At 53.8% G+C, this 24,211-nt stretch overlaps 1 protein-coding gene across 2 annotated transcripts in view; it reads right to left on the bottom strand.

The window, feature by feature from the left end:
• The window catches only part of OLFM1 (olfactomedin 1), a 35,239-nt gene extending 11,684 nt beyond the window's left edge, over positions 1-23,555 (bottom strand). Inside the window, exons 1-3 of one of the 2 annotated variants that reach the window (XM_077787912.1) lie at positions 22,926-23,555; positions 8,373-8,522; positions 2,183-2,338 (exon numbers count right to left, since the gene is read on the bottom strand). In XM_077787912.1, coding sequence (XP_077644038.1) covers positions 2,183-2,338; positions 8,373-8,522; positions 22,926-22,991 — 372 coding nt within the window. In that variant the 5' untranslated portion in view covers positions 22,992-23,555. Of the gene's footprint in view, positions 1-2,182; positions 2,339-8,372; positions 8,523-10,800; positions 11,202-22,925 lie in introns of those variants that run through there. The other variant, XM_021543584.2, reaches the window with a different exon arrangement.
• Between the last annotated feature and the right edge of the window lie 656 nt (positions 23,556-24,211).

Here is a 24,211-nt window from a genome sequence, read left to right as displayed (position 1 = left end):
AACATATTAAACAGGCTGCAGAACACCAAAATATTTGGGAAAGGCCTTTATTTGTCATTTTTAGAATGCAACATCTTAGGGTTACATGCTTCAGATCACATACACAAAGAGTTGTTGTTTTTTTTTTTCTTTTTTTCTTTCCAAAAAATAAAAGAAAATAAGATATATATGCATTGACAAGGGTTTCAAACTATTCATGAAATGCATCTACAATTGCATGCAAAGGAAGATCTCGGTTGTGTGGTTCAAGGTTCCTTAGTGAGATATGGTGCTAATTTGGAAAATAATCAAAAAAATCAATGCATGGTGCAAAATGCTCTGTGGCCCTCTTTTCATGGTTACATGGGAGTGAACTGCTTCTTCAGTCACTGCAGCATTGAAAAAACTTGCTTTTTAGTTAGCCCTGTAAGCAAGAAAATGAAATACTGTTGAGGATCTAGCTCACTAACCTGCCTTATATAGATAGCCATTCATAGACAAATACTCTTACGGCACTAAAGAGAGAAAAAAAACCAACACAAGAGCTCTAAAACACTCACAGTTTAATGCTGGCATTAGCAGGAACAAAATGCTGTGGCTGTTCTTTCAAATGCTGCTTTGGCAGCAAATTGGACAAAAATTCCTCACTGATTTCAAGCACGGAACAGAAAAATAAAATTCATTATCAGATGGATTTTGCAGAATTTTTTTTTTCTTTTTCTTTTTTTTTTTTTTTTTTTTTCTCATTTAAAGGCTCAGAATGCAGCATTTTGTTGCAGATGCTTTGCTCCAGCAGCTAATGAGTAGACATTGATATGCATGCACCTACTCCTAGTGAAGCATGTTACAACACCCAAAAATCCCTGGTGCTGCTCAAATTACAGTGGCCAACTCACAGCACCCAGGGCTGTGACATCTGCCAGTCCTGAAGCTTTTTTTGGGGCTGAACAGGATCAGGAATTCCTCCTCAGCCTTCTTCCCATCCATCCCCTCCTATTTAAGCCATGAGATTTTTTTTTCCCCTCCTGCGCTTTGCACGCGGGGAATGTTTTAATTTTATTTCATTTAAAGTTCCCTGGGTAGACAACGGGGAGGGTTGAACTCATCAGAATGGTGGTGGTGGGGGGAAACAATAATAAATGAAATAAAGAAATAATTAAATAAAGGAAACTCATGCTCAAGTCTTTCCATCCAGACTGCAGAGCTAAATTTAGGGTCCTGCAGTAACTGGAGATGGGGAGCGGAGGAGGTGGAGTTGGTGAAAAGTTTTAAGAACCATCTTCCCAGCTTTTTATGAGATAATCATGGTATTTCAGTATTTAGCATTAAAAAAATCTGCTTTAAAATACCAGCCAGCTGCCTGCAAATGAGGGTGGGATCAGCTGGGTGGCTGATCAGAAAAGTCCCCAAATTCCACCAGAAATCTTTTCTGTTTGATTTTTTTATATCTATTAACCCACAGCGCTGCTAAAATTTAGGATTCCAGTATTGCTCAGAACATCTTTTTGGCAATTTCATTCATCCTCAAGCAACTCCCTGAGGCTTTGGCCACTGCTCCCAGTGCCAGCTGCATTCCAGAGGCTGCAGCTCCTCTCCCCCACTGCCCAGCACCACAACACCACACAAAACCATCAAAAGGTGCTGCCTCTGCTGCCAACACCCAAAATTGGACCAAATCCTTGAGATGTGCAGTTGGCCAGACTGAGGACAGCTGTAATAATTGTATTTTTTGGGTATTTTTTCAGAGGGGGTGATGTTTGATTGATGAACTCCTTTCTCCAGCCACCCCCAGGGCAGATGGGGTTTGGTGAGAGCTCGCTGTGGTTTGCCACACTCTGCAGGAATGCCAAGGGAGCCCCAGTTCCTGTTTTTTTTTTTTCCCTAGAAATAGGTGCTGGGCATGGCACGGAGAAGCTGCCTGGCCACAGAGGGGAACCCACCTCACCCAGGTGTCTCCCTGCAGACCCCCCTGATGGAATCACCCCAATTTCGGGCACGCAGGCGGGTGTGGGAGCACAGAGATTTGTGCTTTTACCCTATGACAAGAAGCAGGGCTGAGGATGTGAGGCCACAGCTGGGTCTGGCTGTGCTTTGGGCAGGCAGGAGCCCACAGCTGGTGCCCTGAAGGGAGCCAGGGCTGCAGTGGCCCCTGCCCACCATTCCCTGGCCACGGCTGCCGCAGCAGTTTGGAATTCAGACCTACCTTAAACTGCCTTGCCAGGTGCTGCTTGTGGCTTTCTTCCACTTGCTTAAATTTGGATTCCAGTCCCCTCATCTGGTTTTCCATCTTCTCCACGTACTGTAGGTCTCTCTGAGTCCTCCTGTCCAACACCTCTATCGACTGGGACATGTTTTGCACCTGCCAAACGAGAAGGGACTCATTAAGAAGGTGCTGCCAGCAGCGAGGCAGCCCCCCTTGCATCCCAAGGCTGACCTTTCCCCACACTCAGCACAGCTAAAGGGCAATCAGCCCCTGCATTATTTACTGCCTCATCAACAGCAGCTCCCAGATTACGACCCCGTGCTCTAAAACACAGCAAAACCGGTTTCATAAATGAATTTTTTTTTGTTTTTTGCTGTTGCCGTGCTGAAGAGAAGAATTCAGCAATCCAACGTGGAGATGAGGCTGAGATTAAACTCAGGCTGGCCTCTCTGCCAGGCACCTGCTGTGGCACGAGGAGGGCTCAGAGGCGACAGCAGCACACCTGGCTGGCAGGACAGGCTTCAGCCCAGGTGCACATTTCCATCTCCTGCTGAGCACAAACCCACCAGCAGAATTTCATTGTCCACCCAGCCTGCTCTGCCAGCATCTGCCAGGGCAAGCCCAGCGGCAGGGAGGGCACCCGGGGCAGGACTGGTACCCGCCGGTGCCCTCCCGCTCCGAGCCCATCTGGCCCCGCTGGGGGATGATGCAGGAGCTTGGCTGGGGAGCCTGGCTGGGCTGGCAGTGAGAAAACGAGCTGGAGCTGTGAGGAGGAGAGGGCCCCGCCAGTGAGGCTGACCTGATTTGGAAGGTTGGCCACCATCTGATTTATGAAGATATCTATCCCCTCCCGTTTCCCGGGCTGGGAGAGGTGGAGCGAGCTCTGATGTCAGCTCCTCTTTAGCAGCGAGCCGTGTCTCAGGGCTCTGCAGTGTTTGTCCCACGGGTGGGGACGTGACGGGGCTCAGCCCACGGGCGCTGCTCTTGCCACCGCCACGTCACCCCGGCAGTGCCAGCGCCGCGATGACGTCCGTGGGGAAAGTGAGTCAGGAACCTGGCCTGAACCAGCACCCGGCCTGAACCAGCACCCAGCCTGAACCAGGAACCCAGCCTGAACCAGGAACCCAGCCTGAACCAGGAACCCAGCCTGAACCAGGAACACAGCTTGAACCAGGAACACAGCCTGAACCAGGAACACAGCCTGAACCAGGAACCCAGCCTGAACTAGGAACCCAGCCTGAATCAGCACCCAGCCTGAACCAGCACCCAGCCTGAACCAGCACCCAGCCTGAACCAGGAACCCAGCCTGAACCAGGAACCCAGCCTGAACCAGGAACCCAGCCTGAACCAGGAACCCAGCCTGAACCAGCACCCAGCCTGAACCAGGAACACAGCCTGAACCAGGAACCCAGCCTGAACCAGGAACACAGCCTGAACCAGGAACACAGCCTGAACCAGCACCCAGCCTGAACTAGGAACCCAGCCTGAACCAGGAACACAGCCTGAACCAGGAACCCAGCCTGAACCAGGAACCCAGCCTGAACCAGGAACCCAGCCTGAACCAGGAACCCAGCCTGAACCAGGAACCCAGCCTGAACCAGGAACACAGCCTGAATCAGCACCCAGCCTGAACCAGGAACCCAGCCTGAACCAGCACCCAGCCTGAATCAGCACCCAGCCTGAACCAGGAACACAGCCTGAACCAGGAACACAGCCTGAACCAGGAACCCAGCCTGAACCAGGAACACAGCCTGAACCAGGAACACAGCCTGAACCAGGAACACAGCCTGAACCAGCACCCAGCCTGAACCAGCACCCAGCCTGAACCAGCACCCAGCCTGAACCAGGCACCCAGGCTGAATCAGGCACCCAGGCTGAACCAGCACCCAGCCTGAACCAGGAACACAGCCTGAACCAGCACCTGGCCTCAATCAGCACCCAGGCTGAACCAGGCACCCAGCCTGAACCAGCACCCAGCCTGAATCAGCACCCAGCCTGAACCAGCACCCAGCCTGAACCAGCACCCAGCCTGAACCAGCACCCGGCCTGTCCCAGCTCCCAGCCTGTCTCTGATCCCAGCTCCCAGCCTGTCCCAGCTCCCATCCTGCTCCCATCTTGCTCCCAGCCTGTCCTAGCTCCCAGCTCAGGTCTGGGTGTCTGAGCCATCCCCAAGCAGGAGCCAGCCCCGTCCCCCCATGGGTGCCACATCCGCTCCCATCCGCGTCCTCGCCGCAGCCAAGCTGGCGTGGGGAAGGAAGGAGTGGTGAAAATCCCACATTTCCTCTGGCAAGGAGTGAAGATCCCCCATTCCCTCTGGCAAGGAGTGAAAATCCCACATTTCCTCTGGCAAGGAGTGAAAATCCCACATTTCCTCTGGCAAATCCCACTCTGGTGGGCTGGGACTTACCTGGAATGGCAGAGCGAGGGCACGGCAGGACACCTGTGCAGGGCAAATGCCAACTGTGCCCCTCCAGCTTGGAAAAACCATCACAGTGCCCGTTGCTCGTGCAGGGCGACACAGAAACTATTGCAGGGATCTATTAAAAAATGTGTGGATGACCTGTATGGCAAAGGCCACCAGGCTTTGGAGTGCTCTGTACAAGTGCTCCGGGGGCAAGAGCGTTCCTCAGCAAAGGTGAAGCCATTTGTGCTCTCTGAGATGAACCAGGACCTGCCCAGGGAGGTGTGAGGAGCAGGGGAGTGCACAGCAAGGTTTGGAGGAGAAAAGAGCAACTCTGAGCTCAGCCTGAGCCTGGTCAGCTCCCATTAAGCTGTGCCCCCTCAGGGGATGTGAGCTCTCGGTGGGTGTTAATTCTGGGCTGCATGTGGAGCAGTTTAGAGACCTCTCTGTGCCCCGAGGCAGGAGAAGAGAAGCTTTAGACAAGCATGGCTGGGCTGCCAAGCTGCTTTTATTCCGTTTTTCCAGCCTATCCTTGGAGTTGAGCAGCAGAATTGTTGCAAGGAGCAGAGAGAGGGATGATGTCACTGCTTGTAGGGCTCATGCAAAATTTATCCCATTAGTTCCACTAGTGCCCAACCCCAGCTGCAAATAATCAGAAAAGAGCATTTCTGTAATGACAGAACAATACCTGAGCCTGCTCAGTAAAATTTGGAGGGGCTCCTTTGGCTCTTTCTCAGGTGGTGGGAAGGGAGAGACACACTCTGCTCTCAGAGCATCTCTCCCTCAAACACCTCTGGAGTGTTTCTGCTCCTCCCCGAAGCAGAGGAAAACAACTTCCTCACGTGCCTCCGAAGAGATATGCCTAAAATGAGCTGCTGGCCTATCCTGGGGAGGATTTCACAGGCCCAGGGTGGGTATTTGTTGTCCCTGTTGTTTTCCATGGGGCAAGATCTGGGCCAGATTTGTAAGGAGTGAGCCTGAGATCCCTGGAAGACCCCTGGCACATCCCTGGCACATCCCTGGCATACCCCTGGCACATCCCTGTGCTCCAGCAGCTGAGGATCTGCCTGCTGTCCCTCATGAGCATATTATGCCCTTGATCCAGCCAAGTGCTCTGGCACATGATTAGGTTTCAATGAGCCTGTTGGAGCTCAGGCTGAAGCGTGCACAGAAGTGCTCTAATGAACTCAGGCCCAAGGATGGTGCCTCTTAAATTCCCTCAGCTCCATCCATCAGCTGCAGCCCTCAAACATCGCCTGAAAATGCTTTTTGCCTCCTCTCTCAGCCTGAAATCTCATTTTCACCAAGATAATGTGAGACAGATACCTGTGGCTGTCTGGGGGAAAAGAGTTATTTTTAGCAGTTGAAATAGGAAATTAATACAAATGAAGCTCTTCCAGTGCTGCTCTTGTCATCCTGTTTTGACGAGTTGATTCACAATTAAAGCAGAGTCCCAGGGAGTCAGTATTGGCCTGATGACCTCAGTGGGGTTTATAAAGTCAAATCCAAGGTTTAAACCCTGCTCAAGCATCCCTGTGCCTCAGCCTTTCCGGCCAGCTGAGCCCAGCTTTGGGGTTTCAGCTGAACCTTCAGCCTTGGGCAGCTGCACAAACTGATGGAGCAACAGCAAGAGGAATCTTGAGGGAGATTTTCAATGTTTAGGGGAAAAATCAGCAGAGAAATGGACTCAGCTGATGGTTCAGGAAATGCAAAGTTCATCTGATAAGGTTTGCAGGAGGCAGTGATGGCTGAGATGTCTCCCCGTAGACACCTGGGAGCGACCATCAGAGGAACAAAAAGCACTGTTAAATCTGGAAATCAGCACTGGCTGAGAGGAAGGATTGGCAGGAAACCAGGAATGGTTTCACCATCAGAGAAGGAAGTCGTCCCCGATAACGGGGCCAGAACAAATCAATCAATCAATCAATCACATTCTGCTTGGAGATCAAACACAATCTGATGCTGGTGAGCAGGACTGAGGTGGTGCCTTGGGTGCAATCCAAGGTCTGGACTCAGCCCCTGCACGCGGGAGGCTGGAAGGACTCTGTGCAGCCCAGCCAAGGATGAGCTCAGGCACCTCGAGTGTCAAAGCATGGGCTGAACACTCTGTGCAGCCCTGGCCGCCCTCCCCTCCCCTCCCCTCCCCTCCCCAGCCTGTCAGGATGCCCAGCAGCCACAGGAACTGCAGTTCCTACACAGATCCTCACCCCTATCAACTGAGCGTGGCAGCTCTGAACCTCGAAATCCCAAAAGATTCTGCAGGGAGATTCCCCTGAAGGTGCTGGAATTGCTTCTTGGTGTGCACACACATGCAGCATCATTTCCATGGGTGAATCCCACATCTGCTCCTTGGAAAACCCAAACACAATTTACCTCCCTGACACCTTGTGCTGCTTCCTCTGCTGCCAGGGAGAGAGCAGGAGAATTTCCCCCCATCAGAAAGCTGGGGTTACAATGGCAGCTGAGGGAAGGAGTTTTCAGGATTGAAGTCCTTCCTGGCTGTTGTTTGTACCTCCAGGGATTATCAGTTCAGCCCCCATCAAGATCAGATGTCTGGCACTGAGAGCCTATTCCTTATTTTGGGGTTTTTCATCTAGGTTAGCGTGGGAGGGAGATGCAGCCAGATTAGCAGGCAGGTAACATTTCCCACAACACATGCCCAGAAATCCTGCTCCTCCCTCACTTTTTCTCCATTGGCAGCCAGAGAGCTGCATTAAAAAACAACCCCACGGAGCACTTCCAGCCTCCTGATGTGATCCCAGGTCTCCCATCCCCAACTCCTGCCCATCAGCAGAGGGCATCGGGTCAAATCCTGATTTTTCAGAGTGGATGAAGAGTTTTGGGAGCACCTCTGAGCTGCTCATAAACCCTGCTGCCTCTCAAATGCACCCGGGGCGTTACTGCTGCCAGAAAGAAAAGCCTGACTTGGGATTATTTTTAGCAGCTTCTGACAACCCAAAGAATTGTTTTAGGGCTGAATGTTTCCTGGCTGGCTTTATTGTCCTCAGCACATGGGGAAATCAGTTAAGTGGAGGTTTAATATTGTTAGAGGGAATTAATACAGCAGCATTCCCCAAAGCAGCAGGATGAAAATTCTTTTGTCATGCACGGCACAGGCCAATATAGCATTAGGGGATGGGGTTTAATTATATATCCAGCACAGGAGCCAGCTCATATTTGCAAGAGAAGAGCACAATTTCACATGAAACAGCATTTCCTCACTGAAATCTATTATCTGGAAAATTCCTTGTTGTTGGGGATGTTTCCCTAATGAGATTTTTTGATCTTTTTGGACAGCAGACTATTAAAAACCAATCAAGAGGATGTCAACGTTAGGCAGAAAACCACTGAGTGTCATCTCTGTGCTACCTGCTGGCGACAGCTTGCAGGGTTTTATTTGACCTTTTTAACAGCACCTTGCCTAGGAAAGCTTGGCTTTAGGCTTTTAATTCTCTCCCCTCTCCTGTTGCTGAAACTGCTTCTGCCAACGGAATGAAAAAAGGGGATTTTTTAAAAAAATGTATTTTTAAAATTTATTTTTAGAGATACGGTTCAATATTGGTGCTTTGATCTCAGCAGTTTTCCCTTGACCTTAGGCCAGGCTTTCCTCTCAGAAAACACTGAAGAGATTTCTCCTCCTGCCTGCAGCTGATTATTCCCCACTACACACACAGGGACAGCTACACATGGAAAAACCATCCCAAGGGCTTTTCCCTGGAAACCAAAGCTCAGCTCAGGTTTCCACCCCACCAAACAGAACCACTTTTGCCAGCAGGGGCCAAGCTTTACCTTTTCTAGGAGTTGTCTCAGCTGCTTTGTCCTGGCATCACGCGAGCACATCGTCTGCTGAGGTGCCACCACTGTGCATATACAACGTCCCTCGCTGTCCTGGGCAGAGCTGTACACCTGCCAGCTTTCCTCTGGGTTGGTAGGCAACACCTAATTAACACAGGGAAAGATGGGTTAATTAAGCAGGGGAGCAGGATGGACATGGGAGCGGAGCTGAGCTGGAGGCTCCTCCGAAGGCCCGGCTGGCAAAATTCACTTGGAATGCAAAAATATGGATTGGGGACGGAGCGGAGAAGGGTCTGAAAAGGAGAGGAAGAGCGGAAAACGCGAAGGCAACGCCAGGGGACATGGGGAGACAGCGAAAATTCCGAGTGCTGAGCACAGCCCGGGGGCAGCCCCTGCCCTGCTGCGGTGACCGAGCACTCGGTGTGCCCCAGCACCGGGACAGGGACTGGGCACCGGGACAGGGAGAGAGCACCGGGACAGGGACTGGGCACCGGGACAGGGAGAGAGCACCGGGACAGGGAGAGAGCACCGGGACAGGGACCGGGTATCAGGACAGGGAGCGGGCACCGGGACAGGGACTGGGCACTGGGAAGGGAGCGGGCACCGGGACAGGGACCGGGTATCAGGACAGGGAGCGGGCACCGGGACAGGGACTGGGCACCGGGACAGGGAGAGAGCACCGGGACAGGGACCGGGCACTGGGAGAGGGACTGGGCACCGGGAGAGGGACAGGGAGCGAGCACCGGGACAGGGAGCGGGCACCGGGACAGGGAGCGGGCACCGGGAGAGGGATGTGCCGGAGCACCGGGAGAGGGACCGGGCACCGGGACAGGGACCGGGCGCCGGGACAGGGAGCGAAGGGGGATGTTCCTGAACACCGGGACACGGACCGAGCACCGGGAGAGGGATGTGCCGGAGCACCGGAAGAGAGACGGGACCGAGCACCGGGACAAGAGAGGGACCGAGCCACTGGGGAGGGCACAGAGTCCTGCCAAGGGCTGAGCAGTGCCCTCTGCTCACCGGGAGTGACGGACACCGGGAGGCACGGACACCGGGAGGGATGGACACTGAGTCACGGACACCCCCGAGTCTCGGACACCCCGAGCTCCGTTCCCCCTCTCTGCCACATTCCCCGGGCATGAGGAGCCTCCCCAGCAATCGCTGCCCTCCGTGCCAGGCAGGGAAAGGCCGGAGCCCAGCCCTGCAGAATTCCAGCGGGGATGGGATGCAGTCCTTGGGGCACGCCGCGGAACGGAGCCCACCCCAAACAGCGCATTCCCCTCTCCGGTCTTAATTTCCCTCCATTATTTAATCCCAAACCAGCCTGGGAGCGCTTTGAAGGTGTCACCGTGTCCCCAGCCTGAGGGGGAAGGTTCTTTTCACGGCTTCGCTACAGAACAAATCACCTCGCAAATGCCCAACGCTGACAGACATGCCCAGGCAGACGCACAATTGGATTTCCTGGCTAAAACTACCGGGGAAAAACAAAATAAAAATAATAAATTGATCTCATAAACCCTGACAACGTGGAAAAAAAAAATAAATAAAATCCCAGCTTCATTCACTGAGCAGCACAACCACTACACGAATAGTCCGGGAACAGCAGAGCTGCAGTAGCGGGGCTCTGGCAGAAAACACGAGCGTGCAGCCTGCAGGAGGAAGGTGCCCGATTTTCCCTGCTCAGGGAAGACAGACAGACAGACTGGAACGATTTTCCCAGCCATTCCCAAAGTGGGAAGCTCAGGCACAGCCCCAGCCCTGCGGCAGAGCAGGGACAGGGGATGTCCAGCCGCACACGGAGAATTCCCGGCTGCATCTCCATCCCACCGAGGGCGGAGCGGGCAGCGCAGGAGCCGCCCGGGACTCGCAGCCGCTCTCCCGGCGGCTTTGCAGCGGCCCCGAGGGAAACTTCGCATCCCTTCGGCTGCAGGGACGATGCGCAGGGGCGGCCGAGCCTCCCGCAGGCACGAACGAGGGATGGCTGAAGCAGAGGAGAGGAGGGGAGAGGCAGAGACGCTCCCTGCACCGTCACCCCCATCTCCTGCCAGCACACCCGGCCCCTCCGCGCCCCATCCCCGCTCCTGCAGCGCCGCGGGGACACTCGGCCGCGATGTCCCCGAGGGGCGGCGAGCCTGCCCCGACTGCAGATCCTGCAGGGAGGACACCTGGGCGAGGAGAGATGCGACAGCCCGGGGGACAGCCGGGCGGGGAGCGGCCGCAGGGATGCTCCGGGATGCGGGGATGCTCCGGGAGGCTGGCATCCCCCGAGATGCAGGGATGCTCCGGGATGCAGGGATGCTCCGGGAGGCTGGCATCCCCCGAGATGCAGGGATCTCCGGGATGCAGGGATGCCCGGGGATGCCCCGGGAGGCTGGCATGCCCCGGGCAGCCCTCCCCGTAGCCCGCAGCCCCCCGCACTTACTCCCGTGCTGCGGTCCAAGGTGCCGCCCGTGGCCGCCGTGAGTTTGGTGGTGTTGAGCCCCACGAGGGAGGGCAGCGTCTGCGACATCCAGTTGGTGATCATGGCCATGGTGCTGAGGACGACTCCAATCTTGAGTAAAGGCACAGACATGTCTGCGGGGGAGGGCGGCAGGCACCCTTCATTCTGCACCGGGCTCCATGCCGCTGCCTTCGGGCTGCGCCAGCCGCCCGGCCGCCGCCGCCGCTCGCCGCCGGCCCATCCTCCTCCTCCTCCTTCCTCCTCCTCCTCCTCCTCCGCCGCCCTGGCCGGCGCTGCCGCTGTGCCCCTGTGCCCGCTGTGCCCCTGTGCAGCCGCAGCCGAGCGGGGCTGAGCCCTGCGCCCGCCGCGCCCCAGCCGGAGCGAGCGGCGGCGGGAGGCGGAACCGGGGCGGGACGGGACCGGCAGCGCCCAACCAGCCGGGGACACTGCGGTGGGCGACACCGGGAGAGGGAGGGGACGGCGGAGTGCGGGGAGGGAGGGGGGAAAAAGGTTTGGGGAGATGGGAGTGGGAGGAGAGAGGGGAGGGATGGAGGGAGGAAGATGGGGGGGGGATGATTGGGGATGGAAGATCTCCGGAGATGAAAGGTCTGGGGAAGGAGGAGAGAAGAAAAATTATGGGGAGGAAAGATTTGGGATAGGGAAGTGGAGGGAAGGAGAGAAAAAAGATGCGGGGAGAGGTAAAAGAAACAGGGAAAACAAGATTTGGGGAGAGGTAAAAGAATCACGGAAAAAAAGATTTGGGGAGAAAAGATGTGGGGAGAGGTAAAAGAAACAGCGGGAAAAGGTTTGGGGAGAAAGGAAAGAACTGGGGAGAGAGGGAAAGATTGAGCCGAGGCAAACAGGAATGGGAAAGGAAGAGAAAGGTTTCAGGGAGGGAAGGTTTGAGGAGATAAACTGGGTGGGGGAGAGGAATGAGGAGAGCGGGAAAGTTGAGGGCGGTGGAAGAGGTTTGGGGGGGAGGTGGAAGGGATTTTGGGGAGGAGATAGAAGGGGTTTTGGGGAAATGGAAGGGATTTTGGGGAAGAGGAAGGGATTTTGGGGAGGTGGAAAGGGTTTTGGGGAGATGGAAAAGGATTTTGGGGGGCGCGGCTCCTCCGCTGCGGGGCTGTGGCGCCCTCTGGCGGCTGCGGGCGGCGCTGCGGGCCGGGGTCGCTCGGTGGTCGCGGGGACGAAGAGGGGACAGGGGGGACAGAGGGGACAGAGGGGGGGACAGGGGGGTCAGAGAGGGGACAGAGGGACACAGCGGGGACAGCGGGACACAGCGGCGGCGAGGAGCCGTGCCAGGACCCAGGGCAGCCGGAGCAGTGACCGCACCTCTCCCGCAGAGACCCGCGGGCTGGGGGACCCCTGCGGGTCCCCTGCGGTCCCCAGGTCCAAAAGAGCTGTCACAGCATCCCCCAAACCCCCGCTTGTCACCTCGCCACGTCCTGCCACGACAGGACCTCCTCAGCACGAAGGATAAAGCAAAGGTCACTGCCAGCCCTGCTCCCGCCTCATTCCCAGCACGGGAATTCCCTGCCGAGGGATGCACACAGCCTGGAATGTCACCCGGGCTTGGTCACCACTCAGCTGTCCCAAAGCCACTTGCAGAACTGCCCCAGTGATTTCAGAAGCCAAATCTCCCCCCAGCACAACTCCACGGCTCCTGCATCCTTCCCTAAGAGAACCTGGGAACTCCCTGTGCAAAACGACACAGAAATTAATCCCCTGTCCCTCTTCGGGGGACAGAAGTGACATCCCCTGCTTGTGGCACAGCCCCAGCCTTGGCAAGAGCCTCAGCTCCTCCATGGCCTGGCCCTGGGAGCTGCCACATTCCCACTGGGGTCTGACCAGCCCCAGTCCGACCCCTCCAGAGCTGCTGTTCCCATGGTGTGGATTCCTGTGACCCCCCAGTGCCTGCTCACATCCAGCACCGTGTGATGGGCAGAGCACATCCCAGCGGGGAAGCAGGAAGCCCCAAAATGCCATCCCTGCTGAGCTGGCCCGTCCCACCTCAGCAGGACCTTGGTGGCCCTGGGTGTGGGATGATCCCAGCACAGCCAGGCTGGGCCCAGTGCAGCTGCTGCAGGGAGGGCTGGGATCCCTCTCAAATAAAGCACATTTAGCAGTTCCAGCAGGTGGAGAAGTGGAGAGGAGTTTGAGCAGGAGCGCTGCTGTCCCTGTGACAAACCCGTGCTGTGGCAGCTCATTCTTCTCTCTCAGGATTTGTTCGTAGAGGAGCACAGGGAGAAGAGAAAACAATTTCTATTTCTGCTCCTTGTTTTTGCCATGTGGAATGTGTTTGGAGAATTGTTTCCCTGGGGTGATTGCTGGGTTGGATTCTGGTGAGGATTGTTTGAGCCTGGTGGTCAATCCAATCCACCTGGGGCTGGACTCTCAGGGTCACGAGTTGTGAGTTACATGTGGTAGTTAGAAAAAGCAGGTTTGTAGTTTTAGTATCTCCTTTAAGCAGTTTATCAATGTATTATGGTATAGTTAAAATAAAGAAATCATTCAGCCTCCTGAGCTGGAGTCAGACATCAGCATTTCTTCCCGCGGGGTTCACCTGCATTTGCAGCACCCCTGGCACAGCCGGGCACTGGCAGCTGCTTTGTGCCAGGCTGCGGCCGCCGAGCTCCCAGCCCGCCCCTTGCTTCCCTCCAGCCCTGCCAGCTGCCCAGCCCCAGCCCTGATCCGGCTCCTGGGGTCAGGGAGGAATTCCTGCTGCTGGGATCAGGGAGGAATTCCAGCTGCTGGGATCAGGGAGGAATTCCAGCTGCTGGGGTCAGGGAAGAATTCCTGCTCCTGGGATCAGGAGGGAATTCCTGCTCCTGGGGTCAGGGAAGAATTCCTGCTCCTGGGGTCAGGGAGGAATTCCTGCTCCTGGGGTCAGGGAGGAATTCCTGCTCCTGGGGTCAGGGAGGAATTCCTGCTCCTGGGGTCAGGGGGGAATTCCTGCTGCTGGGATCAGGAGGGAATTCCTGCTGCTGGGGTCAGGGAAGAATTCCTGCTCCTGGGATCAGGAGGGAATTCCTGCTGCTGGGGTCAGGGGGGAATTCCTGCTGCTGGGATCAGGAGGGAATTCCTGCTGCTGGGGTCAGGGAAGAATTCCTGCTCCTGGGATCAGGAGGGAATTCCTGCTCCTGGGGTCAGGGAAGAATTCCTGCTCCTGGGGTCAGGGAGGAATTCCTGCTCCTGGGATCAGGAAGGAATTCCTGCTGCTGGGATAAGGAAGGAATTCCTGCTCCTGGGGTCAGGAGGGAATTCCTGCTCCTGGGGTTAGGGAGGAATTCCAGCTGCTGGGATCAGGAAGGAATTCCAGCTCCTGGGATCAGGGAGGAATTCCTGCTGCCCTCTGCACCCCCTGCCCTGATCCCAGATCCTGGGGTCAGGGAGGAATTCCTGCTGCTGGGATAAGGAAGGAATTCCTGCTCCTGGGGTCAGGAGGGAATTCCTGCTGCTGGGGTTAGGGAGGAATTCCAGCTGCTGGGATCAGGGAAGAATTCCTGCTCCTGGGATCAGGAGGGAATTCCTGTTGCCCAGCTGGGGTCAGGGAGGAATTCCTGCTGCTGGGATAAGGAAGGAATTCCTGCTGCTGGGATCAGGAGGGAATTCCTGTTGCCCAGCTGGGGTCAGGGGGGAATTCCTGCTGCCCTCTGCACCCCCTGCCCTGCTCTGGGCACCACCAGCTGCCCCCACTCCCTGGGATCAGCCTCGCCCAGCCCAGGCATCCTCATCCCTTGCACTGCTGCTGGGCGTGCAGGGTGGTACCTGCGGGGGCAGGAACGGCTTCCACAGGGAAATAAAACCTCGGAATGGTTCCACTTTTAGGAAGAATCCCAAATCCCTGCTCTCCCAGCTCCTTGCTGTGCTCAGGGCAGCCCAGGCCTTGCTTGCCCCTCTGGTTTCCCATCCTATCAAACACCCAGGTGCTGATGTCCCAATCACCCCGAGGTCCATTTGGGAGCAGAGTTGGTCAGGGAATTTTATCCCTCATATTTGTCTGCTCCAGACGCATACACAGGAATTAATCCTGTGGATATTTCAGTATTTCAATTTAAGAATCTCTCCTGTGCCTCATCCTGGGTTTGATCTGGATAAAAATCCCTCTTGTGCCTTTTCCTGGATAAAAATCCCTCCTGTGCCTTGCCCTGGGTGCCAGCTGGGCTAAAACCTCCTTTCCCAGCAGGGCAGGCAGGTGATTTCATGCCCATCCCCTTCCAGTGCTTTGCCATGATTAAAGCTCCTCCAAACAGCAAAGCACAGAAAAAGGAGCAGCAGCCACAGGTCCCTTTAAAACATTCAAACATTACTGGGAATGTTTTCCCAGCGTTTGGCAGAGGGAGGGAGGCAGAACTGCTCTGGTTCCCTGCAGAAAACCCCTTCATGTCAGCTGAAAGAGGAGCTGCACCTGTAAAAATGGGGGGAAAAAAGAAATCCTGGGGGATTTTCTTTCTCTCTCTCCCTCACAGTGTTCATGAAAGAATTAAAAGCAGCACTTTTGGGGGATTTTTGTTTTTTTTTCTGATGAGATTAAGGGAGTTAAAGGAGGGACATCAAAAATCCAGACCTTTTTAGAAAATTAATAATGCACAAATAACCTGGCAGGAGCAGGAAGGGTCCCAAGCCTTCCCCAAGGCAGGACCATGGAAGCTGAACCCAGCCCAGCTGCCCCAAAGCACAGATCTGGTGGGAAAAGAGGTCCCAGGAGCATCCTTGCCCTTTTTTAGGGATGTGCAGGGGGAGGATTTGGGGTTGGTGGTGTGTGGTGAGGCGCAGCAGGACAATGACTTTTGTCACTTTTTGGCACACGTGACGTGCAAACACAAACTCTGCCTTACCCTGATCATCTGCCTGCTTTTAAAAGCCCAAAATTCAAAATTAAAAAAAAAAAACAACCAAAAAAAACCTAAAAAAAAGAATAAATTGACCAAAAATCCAGGGACTTTCAGGTGGGATGCCTGCCTTTCCTCATGCTGGAACTCAGGGTGAAACCAGTAAGGAAAACCTCAGGTGGCCCTGTCTGACCTGATGGATTCCTGGTGGGGCTTTCCAGAGCACAGCTGGATCCTGGTCCTTAAAAATCCACTTTTCCATCACCACATCTGCAAGAATCCCTGAACTGCTGGAGCTCAGCTTCCCCCTGGGCACTTTGGGTTTGTTTTTTTTTTTTTTTTGTTTGTTTGTTGTTTTTTTAATAAGAAAACTCTTCTGCTGTCACTGTTTTTGTTGTCCCCTCCCACGAGAGCTGGGGAGGTGCCCCCAAAAAATCGAGGTTCCTCCATCCCTCCCCTGCTGCTCAGGGAACAAAAAAATCCTTTTTTTTTTTTTTTTTCTTTTTTTTTTTGCATTCATCTATTCCGCGCAGAGAAAGATAAAAGCAGAGAAGAGGGAATTCCAAATTAGCTGCTGGGTGGAAAATTCCAAAATTCCGCCGCTGGGAAGGGAAAGGCCAGAGCTCTGTGCCCAAAGGACCCCGCGAGGGTCAGTGGTGACAATTCCTGGGTGGCAGCGCGGGGACACGGCGGTCACTGTCTCCCTCTCCTGGCTGCTTCCGAGAAAAAGTGCCCAAATTCCTCCAAATTTTGCTCCCAAATTTTGCTGGGGATGATGATGCCCAAGTCGCAGTGATTTTTAAGGTTTTCCTAAAGTTTTCCGAGTTTGCGTTCTTGTAGAAAACTCTCTCGCAAAACTTTCTGGTAAACAATTCTGCAGACACGTTTCCACATTAAAAAAAAAAAAAGCAACAAAAAAAAAAAAAAACCCAAAAAACCCCATAAAAACCAAACCAAACCAAAAAAAAAACAAACCCAAAAAAACCCAAAAACCCCACCACAAACCAAAAAAAACCACAAAAAAACCCCAAAAAACCTCCAATAAAAAAAACCCCCAAACAATAAAAACCACAAAAAAAACCCAAAAACCAACCAACCAACAAAAAACAAAACCAAAACCAAACCAAAAACCAAAACCAAACCCAAACCAAAAAACCCCAAAAAACAAAGAAAAACCCAAAAAAACTCACAAAAAAACCAAACCAAAGCAAACAAAAAAAAAAAAAAAACCACACAAAAAAACCCCAAAACAAACAAAAAACCCCACCACAAAACAAAAACAAACAAACAAAAAAACCCCCAAACAAACAAAAAATTTAAAAAAAAATCAAGGGGCAGAAATAGAAATTGTTTTCTCTTTCATTTCTTTCTATTAAAAAAACACCCCTGAACCTATACACCTAAAAAACCCCTATACACCTCTATAAAAAAAAAATCCTGAAAGGAAGAAAAATGTCTTACCACAGCCCCAAGCAGAGAATTCCTGCTCTAAGGCTCAGCCGGGTGGATTTTACAGCCCCAAGGCCTGGCTGGTGCCCTGGGCATTTTGGGGTTCATCCTCCCTGCAAGGACCTGGCAGGTCAGGAACCCCCCTGGACAGAGCCCCAGAGACACTGGCTGTGATCTCTGCCCATGGAAAAGAGTTTTCAATCTTACAGCATGAATTACCACCTCTGAGTGTTTGATATCAGTAATAATTAAGTGTGGCACGGGTGCAAAAGTAAAATTTTAGGATTTTAGATGAGGGGTTCAAAGGGGACAAGATGGAGGAAATTGGGTGTGCCTTGTCCTTTTTCTCCTTCTTCATGCCCTCCATGTCTCACTGTGGTGTTGGCATTTTTCTGTTGGTTCAGGCTGGGGACACACTGTCCAACGTAGGTGACAGATATTGGCACGTTCTTGTAAATGCAGCCCAGGGAGTTTCTGGTATTTAATGTTTGTCACATCCCACTGAGGGATGCTACATTGGCATGTTATTGTAAATACAGCACACCGCAAAAAAAAAACCCAAAAAAACCCCAAAAATTCTTCCAAAACCCCCAAAAAACCACAAAAAAAATCCCCAAAACCCCCCAAAAAACCTCCCTAAAAAATCCCCAAAAAAACCTAAAAAATTCCCAAAAAACCCCAAAACCCCCCCCAAAAAAACCCCAAAACCCCCAAAAGAACCTCAAAAAACCCCAAAAATCCCCAAAAATCCTCTAACCCCCCCAAAAAAAACCCTTCAAAATAACCCCCAAAAAATCCCCAAAACCCCCCCAAAACCCCCAAAAGCCTGAAAAAAACCCCCAAAAAATTGCCAACAAGAAATGGCACTGGGTTCCCCTCAGTTTTGGGTCCCAATTCAAATATCCCGAGGGTTTTGCCTGTTTTTTGTCACTTTTTTTTTTTTGCACAAACCTGACTCCAGGAGATCACAGAGTTTTTCCCCTCATGATGGGATGGACAGGAAATAAAAGTGAAGGAAGGAGAGAAAGTGGCAATTTAAGACCATGAAGGGGATCCCTGCCAGCTCCTGCTAAAATTCCGTGTGAAAATCGTTTCTGACTCCAGGGCCAACCACATTTTGGGATCAGGCAAACCCAAGCTCCTCTGGAAAATGAACTCCCAGCTCTGGACACTCCCTGCTCCTGCATGAAAAACCCTCTGCAAACTCTCCTTTTTTTGGGAAGAAGAATTCTGGAAGGAAACATCCCCTTCCTAAATCGGTGTTCAGCTAAAGCTGCTCTTGTCATTAAGCCCAGGATCTACAGCAGGTGCCAAGACCTTAAAACCAGCCCAGGTTTTTGGTTTTGGAGGATTTTTTTGGGCACGTTTCCCTGGGTCAGGAACATGCCTCCAGTCCCAGAGTGACTTCCCAAGGAAGAATTGTTCCCTGTGCTGCTTTCTAGTAAAGACAGTTCTGATATTGTCCCTCTGGGCAGGGAAAAAGGGTTCTGAGCATGGAAAAAGGGTCTTGAATAGGGTAAAAGGGTCCTGAGCAGGGAAAAAAAGGGTTCTGAGCATGGAAAAAGGGTCTTGAATAGGGTAAAAGGGTCCTGAGCAGGGAAAAAAAGGGTTCTGAGCAGGGTAAAAGAATCCCTGAGCAGAGTAAAAGGGTTTTGAGTAGGGAAAAAAGGTTCTGAGCAGGGTAAAAGGGTCTTGAGTAGGGTAAAAAGATTCTGAGCAGGGGAAAAGGGTTCTGAGCTGGATAAAAGTGTCCCTGAGTAGGGTAAAAGGGTCCCTGAGCAGGGAAAAAATGGGTCCTAAACAGGGAGAAAGGGTCCTGAGCAGGGAAAAAGGGTTCTGAGCAGGGTAAAAAGGTCCCTGAGCAGAGTAAAAGGGTCTTGAGTAGGAAAAAAGGGTCCCTGAGCAGGAAAACATGGTTCTGAGCAGGGTAAAAGGGTCTTGAATAGGGTAAAAGAGTCCTGAGCAGGGAAAAAAAAGGTCCCTGAGCAGAGGAAAGGGGTTCTGAGCAGGGAAAAAGGGTTTTGAGCAGGGGAAAAGGGTTTTGAGCAGGGGAAAAGGGTTTTGAGCAGGGGAAAAGGGTTTTGAGCAGGGGAAAAGGGTTTTGAGCAGGGGAAAAGGGTTTTGAGCAGGGGAAAGGGTCAGGACTCCAGCTAAAGCCAGTCTGGGGGCTGGGAGCAGGGCTCAGCTCCAGCAGAACGGTAACATCCAGCAGCTCCAGCCCACAAAGGCAGGAAAACCAGCATTTCCAGCTGCTGTCCCCCCACATTTGGGATCTGCTGGCCCCAAGGCACATCTCTGTGTCTCTGCTTCTCCAAGCCCACCTTCCCCTGCCTGCCTGAGGTATCCCAAAAAGCCACAAATGCCAGATGGGCACTGCTGGGGTGTCCCAGCCTGGTTCCCTGCACAGCAAAGGCAACACTTCCCCCTCCCAGCTGCAGAAGGAGCTTCCCCCACTGCTCTGTTTAATTCCCTCTGATAGTAATTAGCTCTGTACTACGTATGATGCTAATACTGATTACAAGGACTGATAACTCCAGCAATAAATACAACCCAGGGCTGGAAATTACCTCTGTTTTTTATTGGTTCCAGTTGAAGTTAGCCAGATGAGGCACAAATTGGTTTAGGAGACAGCTGCCTCCTGCTCCAGGCTGCAGATTTGCAGCTCAATCTTACCCCTTTTTCCTCCCTGGCAGGGGGAGGAAGAGTCTGGGCACCAAACTGGGCACTGGGAAGTTCTGCACGGGCAGAAGGGAGCTGGGCTGGGCATTGCTGAGCCCTGGCAGGGCTCTCCCTTCTCCTGCAAACCAGGGACTTGATGTTCTTTTAGGAAAATCAATGGGTAAATGAAGATAATTAATATTTTAGGGTGGTTTTTTTTGGTTTTTTTTCCCTCTTGCAGAAGCCCCAAGTGTTTCATCTCTGCCTGCTCCAGGGAGGTGTCGCTCCCAGAATTACCAGGGATGTGGGAGCACAGCTGCTGAGGAAACTTTGAGGAATACCAGGAGGTTTTCACTGAAATGCCCCAGCAAAAGGACAAAAGGACGGGTCAGACAGCCAGCCAGCCAGCCAGACATCCCCCCACACTCTGCCCTGCTGGCAGCACACCGCAGATCCTCGGAGAGCAGCTGGCTCTGCTCCTCCTTGGACACCAGCAGAGCTGCCCTGGGTGTCCCCACGATGGGGACAAGGATGGGGAGCCCCACACTTGGCCCTGCCCAGGGCTGAGTGCCCGGCCAGAGGCAGGGGCTGCACCCCAGGGTGCCCAGAGCACCCCTGCCCCCCAGCCCAGCACCCCAAATGCTGCACCCCACCAAAGTGGGGCATTTCAGGGTGGGATGCTGAGCCGTGGAGAGGCCGGGGCACAAAGCAGCTCGAAGAAATGCCAGAGCCTCGTGCAGGTCTCGCTGTGGGGCTCCTGCCACCCTCTGAGCCCTGCCAAGGGGGCATCGAGGCACAGGACAGAGAACTGGGGGGGTTTAGGGGCTGCTCCCCCCTTGCCACACACAGGTAAAACCACCCGAAAGCAAAGCAGGGGTGCAGCCCCCGGGCTGTGCATCACCCCTGTGCCCCCAGCGCCCTCCCTCCCAGCCGGGGGGGCACCCCAGGGTGCTGCAGCACCCCCACCTTGCAGACAGCCCCCTTCCCTCCAGCAGGGCTCCCCTGCTCGCCCCTCCAGCCCCGTTCCAGCTCTGTCCCCAGCCCTTCCTCCCTTGTCACTGCAGCGGAGGACAGGAGGGGACAGCAGCACCTTCTGCACCAGCAGGGAAAGCTGCTGGGATCAGCCCCCCCAGGCTCTCTCTGGGGCTCCCCACGGCAGCCTGGCACCCAGCTGGGCAGAAAAGCAGATTTGGGGATTGCAGCTGGCACGCCGGGAGGGCTCTGCAGCGCCAGGCCAGCCAGCGGGCACAGGGCAGGGCACGGGCACCTGCCCGGCTGGGCACTGCAGGGTGAGTCCAGCCCAGCCCAGCCCAGCCCGGCTTGAGCAGGGCTCAGACCCCGTGCCAGCAGCCGGGCAGGGCTCCCTGCCCAGGGGCTGGGCGGGCTGGGCTCCCCGTGCCCACCCTGATTTAAAGTTGCTGCCAAAGTTGAGGTGCTGCAGTCACCAAGGAGCGAGGAGAGGAGAAAGGCAGGCAGGGCAGAAACCTTGGTTTTTCCCTGCTTTTCATTTGGTTTTCCCTGCTTTTCCTTTGGTTTTCCCTGCTTTTCCTTTGGTTTTCCCTGCTTTTCCTTTGGTTTCCCTCTGCTTTTCCCTTGTTCTTCCCCCTGGCTTTCCCCTTGGTTTTCCCCCCTGGTTTCCCCCTGATTTTCCCTTGGTTTTCCCCCCTGGTTTCCCCCTGATTTTCCCTTGGTTTCCCCCTGATTTCCCCATTTTTTCCTTGATTTCCCCCCTGGTTTCCCTATTTTTTCCTTGGTTTTTCCTTGGTTTTCCCCCTGATTTCCCCATTTTTCCCCTGGTTTCCCCCTTGGTTTCCTCCTCGTTTCCCCTTGGTTTCCCTCTGCTTTCCCCCTTGCTTTCCCCATTTTTTCCTTGGTTTCCCCCTTCAATCCCCCCTGCTTTTCCTTTGCTTTCCCCTTGCTTTCCCCTTTGGAAAAGCCCCCAGAGCAGCTCAACGCCGACAGGGCCGGCCAGGGGCTGAGAGCAGCCAGGTGCCCACCCAGCCTGTGCCCCTGGGGGGAATCTGGAGGGACACTGAGTCCAGGGACACCCCTGGCACCCCCCTGGCACGGTGGCCACCACCAGCCATGCCCAGGTGGCCAGGAGCTGCCGTGCTGGTGGTCCTGGCTCTTTGTCCAGCGCGGCGCATGCGCGCGGCCTCAGCATCCTCGCACACACAATGGGCTCCTGCTCCTTCCTCCCCACCCCTCCTCATCCTCCCAGCCCCGGGATCCCTCACCTTCCTCCCCCTCCTGCATCCCGGCCTGCTCAGCCTCCCCTCTCTGGGCTCTCCTTGCTCTGGGGGCAGCAGAAATCCCTGGAGGTTTTGGTGGCTCAAACTTCAGCAGCAGGGCAGTGGCAGGGAGAGCTTTGTCACTGGGAGAAAAGGGAAAATAATCTCCAGAAAGCATCCAGGATGAGAGCCCAGCTGCTAATTGCTCCTACACTAAGAAGCCTCCATTCCCCTCCTATTTATAGCTGCTTTTTCTTTCCTTTTCATTTATTTTTTTTTTTTTTTGTGCTTCCAGGCAGCGCCACAATTAACCCCACAATCTGGAGCATCCTCTTGCAATTACTTTGTTTTTTTTTTTCCTTCCTTTCCTCAGCGACTGGTGGAAAAAAAAAACCCCAAAAAGACAAAAGACAATCACCCTGCCTGCTTCTCCCCAGCCAGCCTCAAGAAGTCAAATGGAGTTTTAAATTCCACTTGCAAGAGATGGATTTTGGGAGCCTCCACACAACCCAGGGGCCGGGACAGCAGAGAAAAGCATGGAAATCCAGGCGAAAAAAAAAAAAAATAAATAAGATTAAAAAAAAAAAAAAGGAGGTGGAGTGGAGCGAGGGGGATGAACAAAGTGCACCAAGGGACATTTAAATGTCACCTAAAAGCAGCACGCGAGGGTGACAAGGAGGGGACATCACTCCCACCTCCTCCCGGCAGCTCCCAGCCCCAGCGGGGGTCCCGCAGCCCCCCAGGCGCTGCCGGGCCGGGGTGCCAGGGCGGCGAGCCCCCGGCCCGTGCCCCCGGGCGGTGCCCAGGTGATGCCCGGGATGCTGGGCAGGTGCGGCAGCTCCCGGCGGCTCTCCGGGCTTGAGCAGAAAATGGCGTTGGGGGAGAAAGGAGGAGGAGGATGGGGGAGTGGGGAAGAGGAAGAGATGGCACCTACTTGGGTGAGTTCTGTGCCCATCAGGATGAGGAGGCAGAGGGTCAGCAGCTTGCTTGCCGGTTGCATCTCTCGCTCCGCTCGAAGCGCCTCGCATGCAGATCTCCTCCGGGCGAGCCTCCCCTGCGCCGTCCCCGAGCCTCGCTGCCTCCTCGCTCCTTTATTCTTATGAATATTTTAATTTGTATTTAAAAAAAAAAAACAAAAACATACACAACGAAACGCTATTTAAAAAAAAAAAAATAGCAAAAAAAAAAAAATAGCAAAAAAAACCCAGCCTGATTTTGCGTGTTGCTCTCAGCACCCTCGGGATGCGATGCCAGAAATCTGCTCAGCAGAGCCTTCACTTTGCATATTTATTGGGATCTCAGTTTCTCTCCTCTGCTCTCGGTGCTGGCTGTCTGGTAATTTATTTAATTTTTTTTTTTTTTTTTTTTTAATGGCTCCCCTGCTCCAAAGACATTTGCGAAGGGGAATTCAGCGGAGCACGCAGCGATTATCTCTGCTATTGCCAAAAGTTTGCCTGGAAAAGGGGGGTGATGGGGAGAGGACAGGGATTTAAAAAAAAAAAAAAAAAGAAAAAGAAAAAAAAGAAAAAGAAAGGAATTGGTAGGGCTGGCTACTAGCAGGGGATGGCTGTGGAACAGGATGTGACATCAAGTAAGGCGGGGGAAATTTAACTAAACACGGCAAAGGGAGAGGGGGAAAAGCAGGGAAAAGCAGGCGCGGGAGCGCGGCTGAGGCTGCGGGGACCCCGCGGGGAGCAGGGGGTTAAAAACATCCTGAATTCCCATCCTGAGCCCCATCCTGAATTCCCATTGTAAATTCCCATCGTAAATTCCCATCCTGAGTTCCCATTGTAAATTCCCATCCTGAATTCCCATCCTGAATTCCCATCCTGAATACCCATTGTAAATTCCAATCGTAAATTCCCATCCTGAATTCCAATTGTAAAGTCCCATCCTGAACCCCATCCTAAATTCCCATCCTGAATTCCCATCCTGAATCCCCATCCTGAATCCCCATCCTGAATCCCCATTGTAAATCTCCATCCTGAGTTCCCATCCTGAATCCCCATCCTGAGCCCCATCCTGAGTTCCCATCCTGAATCCCCATCCTGAGTTCCCATCCCTGCGCTCCCGGGGATCCCTCGGGGCCAGGGGGGTGCCCAGGGCTCTGATCCCCCCAGAACCCCAAAGCAGCCCCCGGGAAGGCTCCGAGCTCCCTCCTGTGCCAGGCTCAGCTCCCGGGGGATTCGGGGGGATTTGGGAATCCTTCTCTCCTCACCT

This window comes from Lonchura striata, chromosome 22, assembly GCF_046129695.1.
Source record: "Lonchura striata isolate bLonStr1 chromosome 22, bLonStr1.mat, whole genome shotgun sequence".
NCBI lineage: Eukaryota > Metazoa > Chordata > Aves > Passeriformes > Estrildidae > Lonchura > Lonchura striata.
The sequence above is the reverse complement of the archived record's forward strand: the minus strand, read 5'-3'. Positions and strand labels throughout refer to the sequence as shown.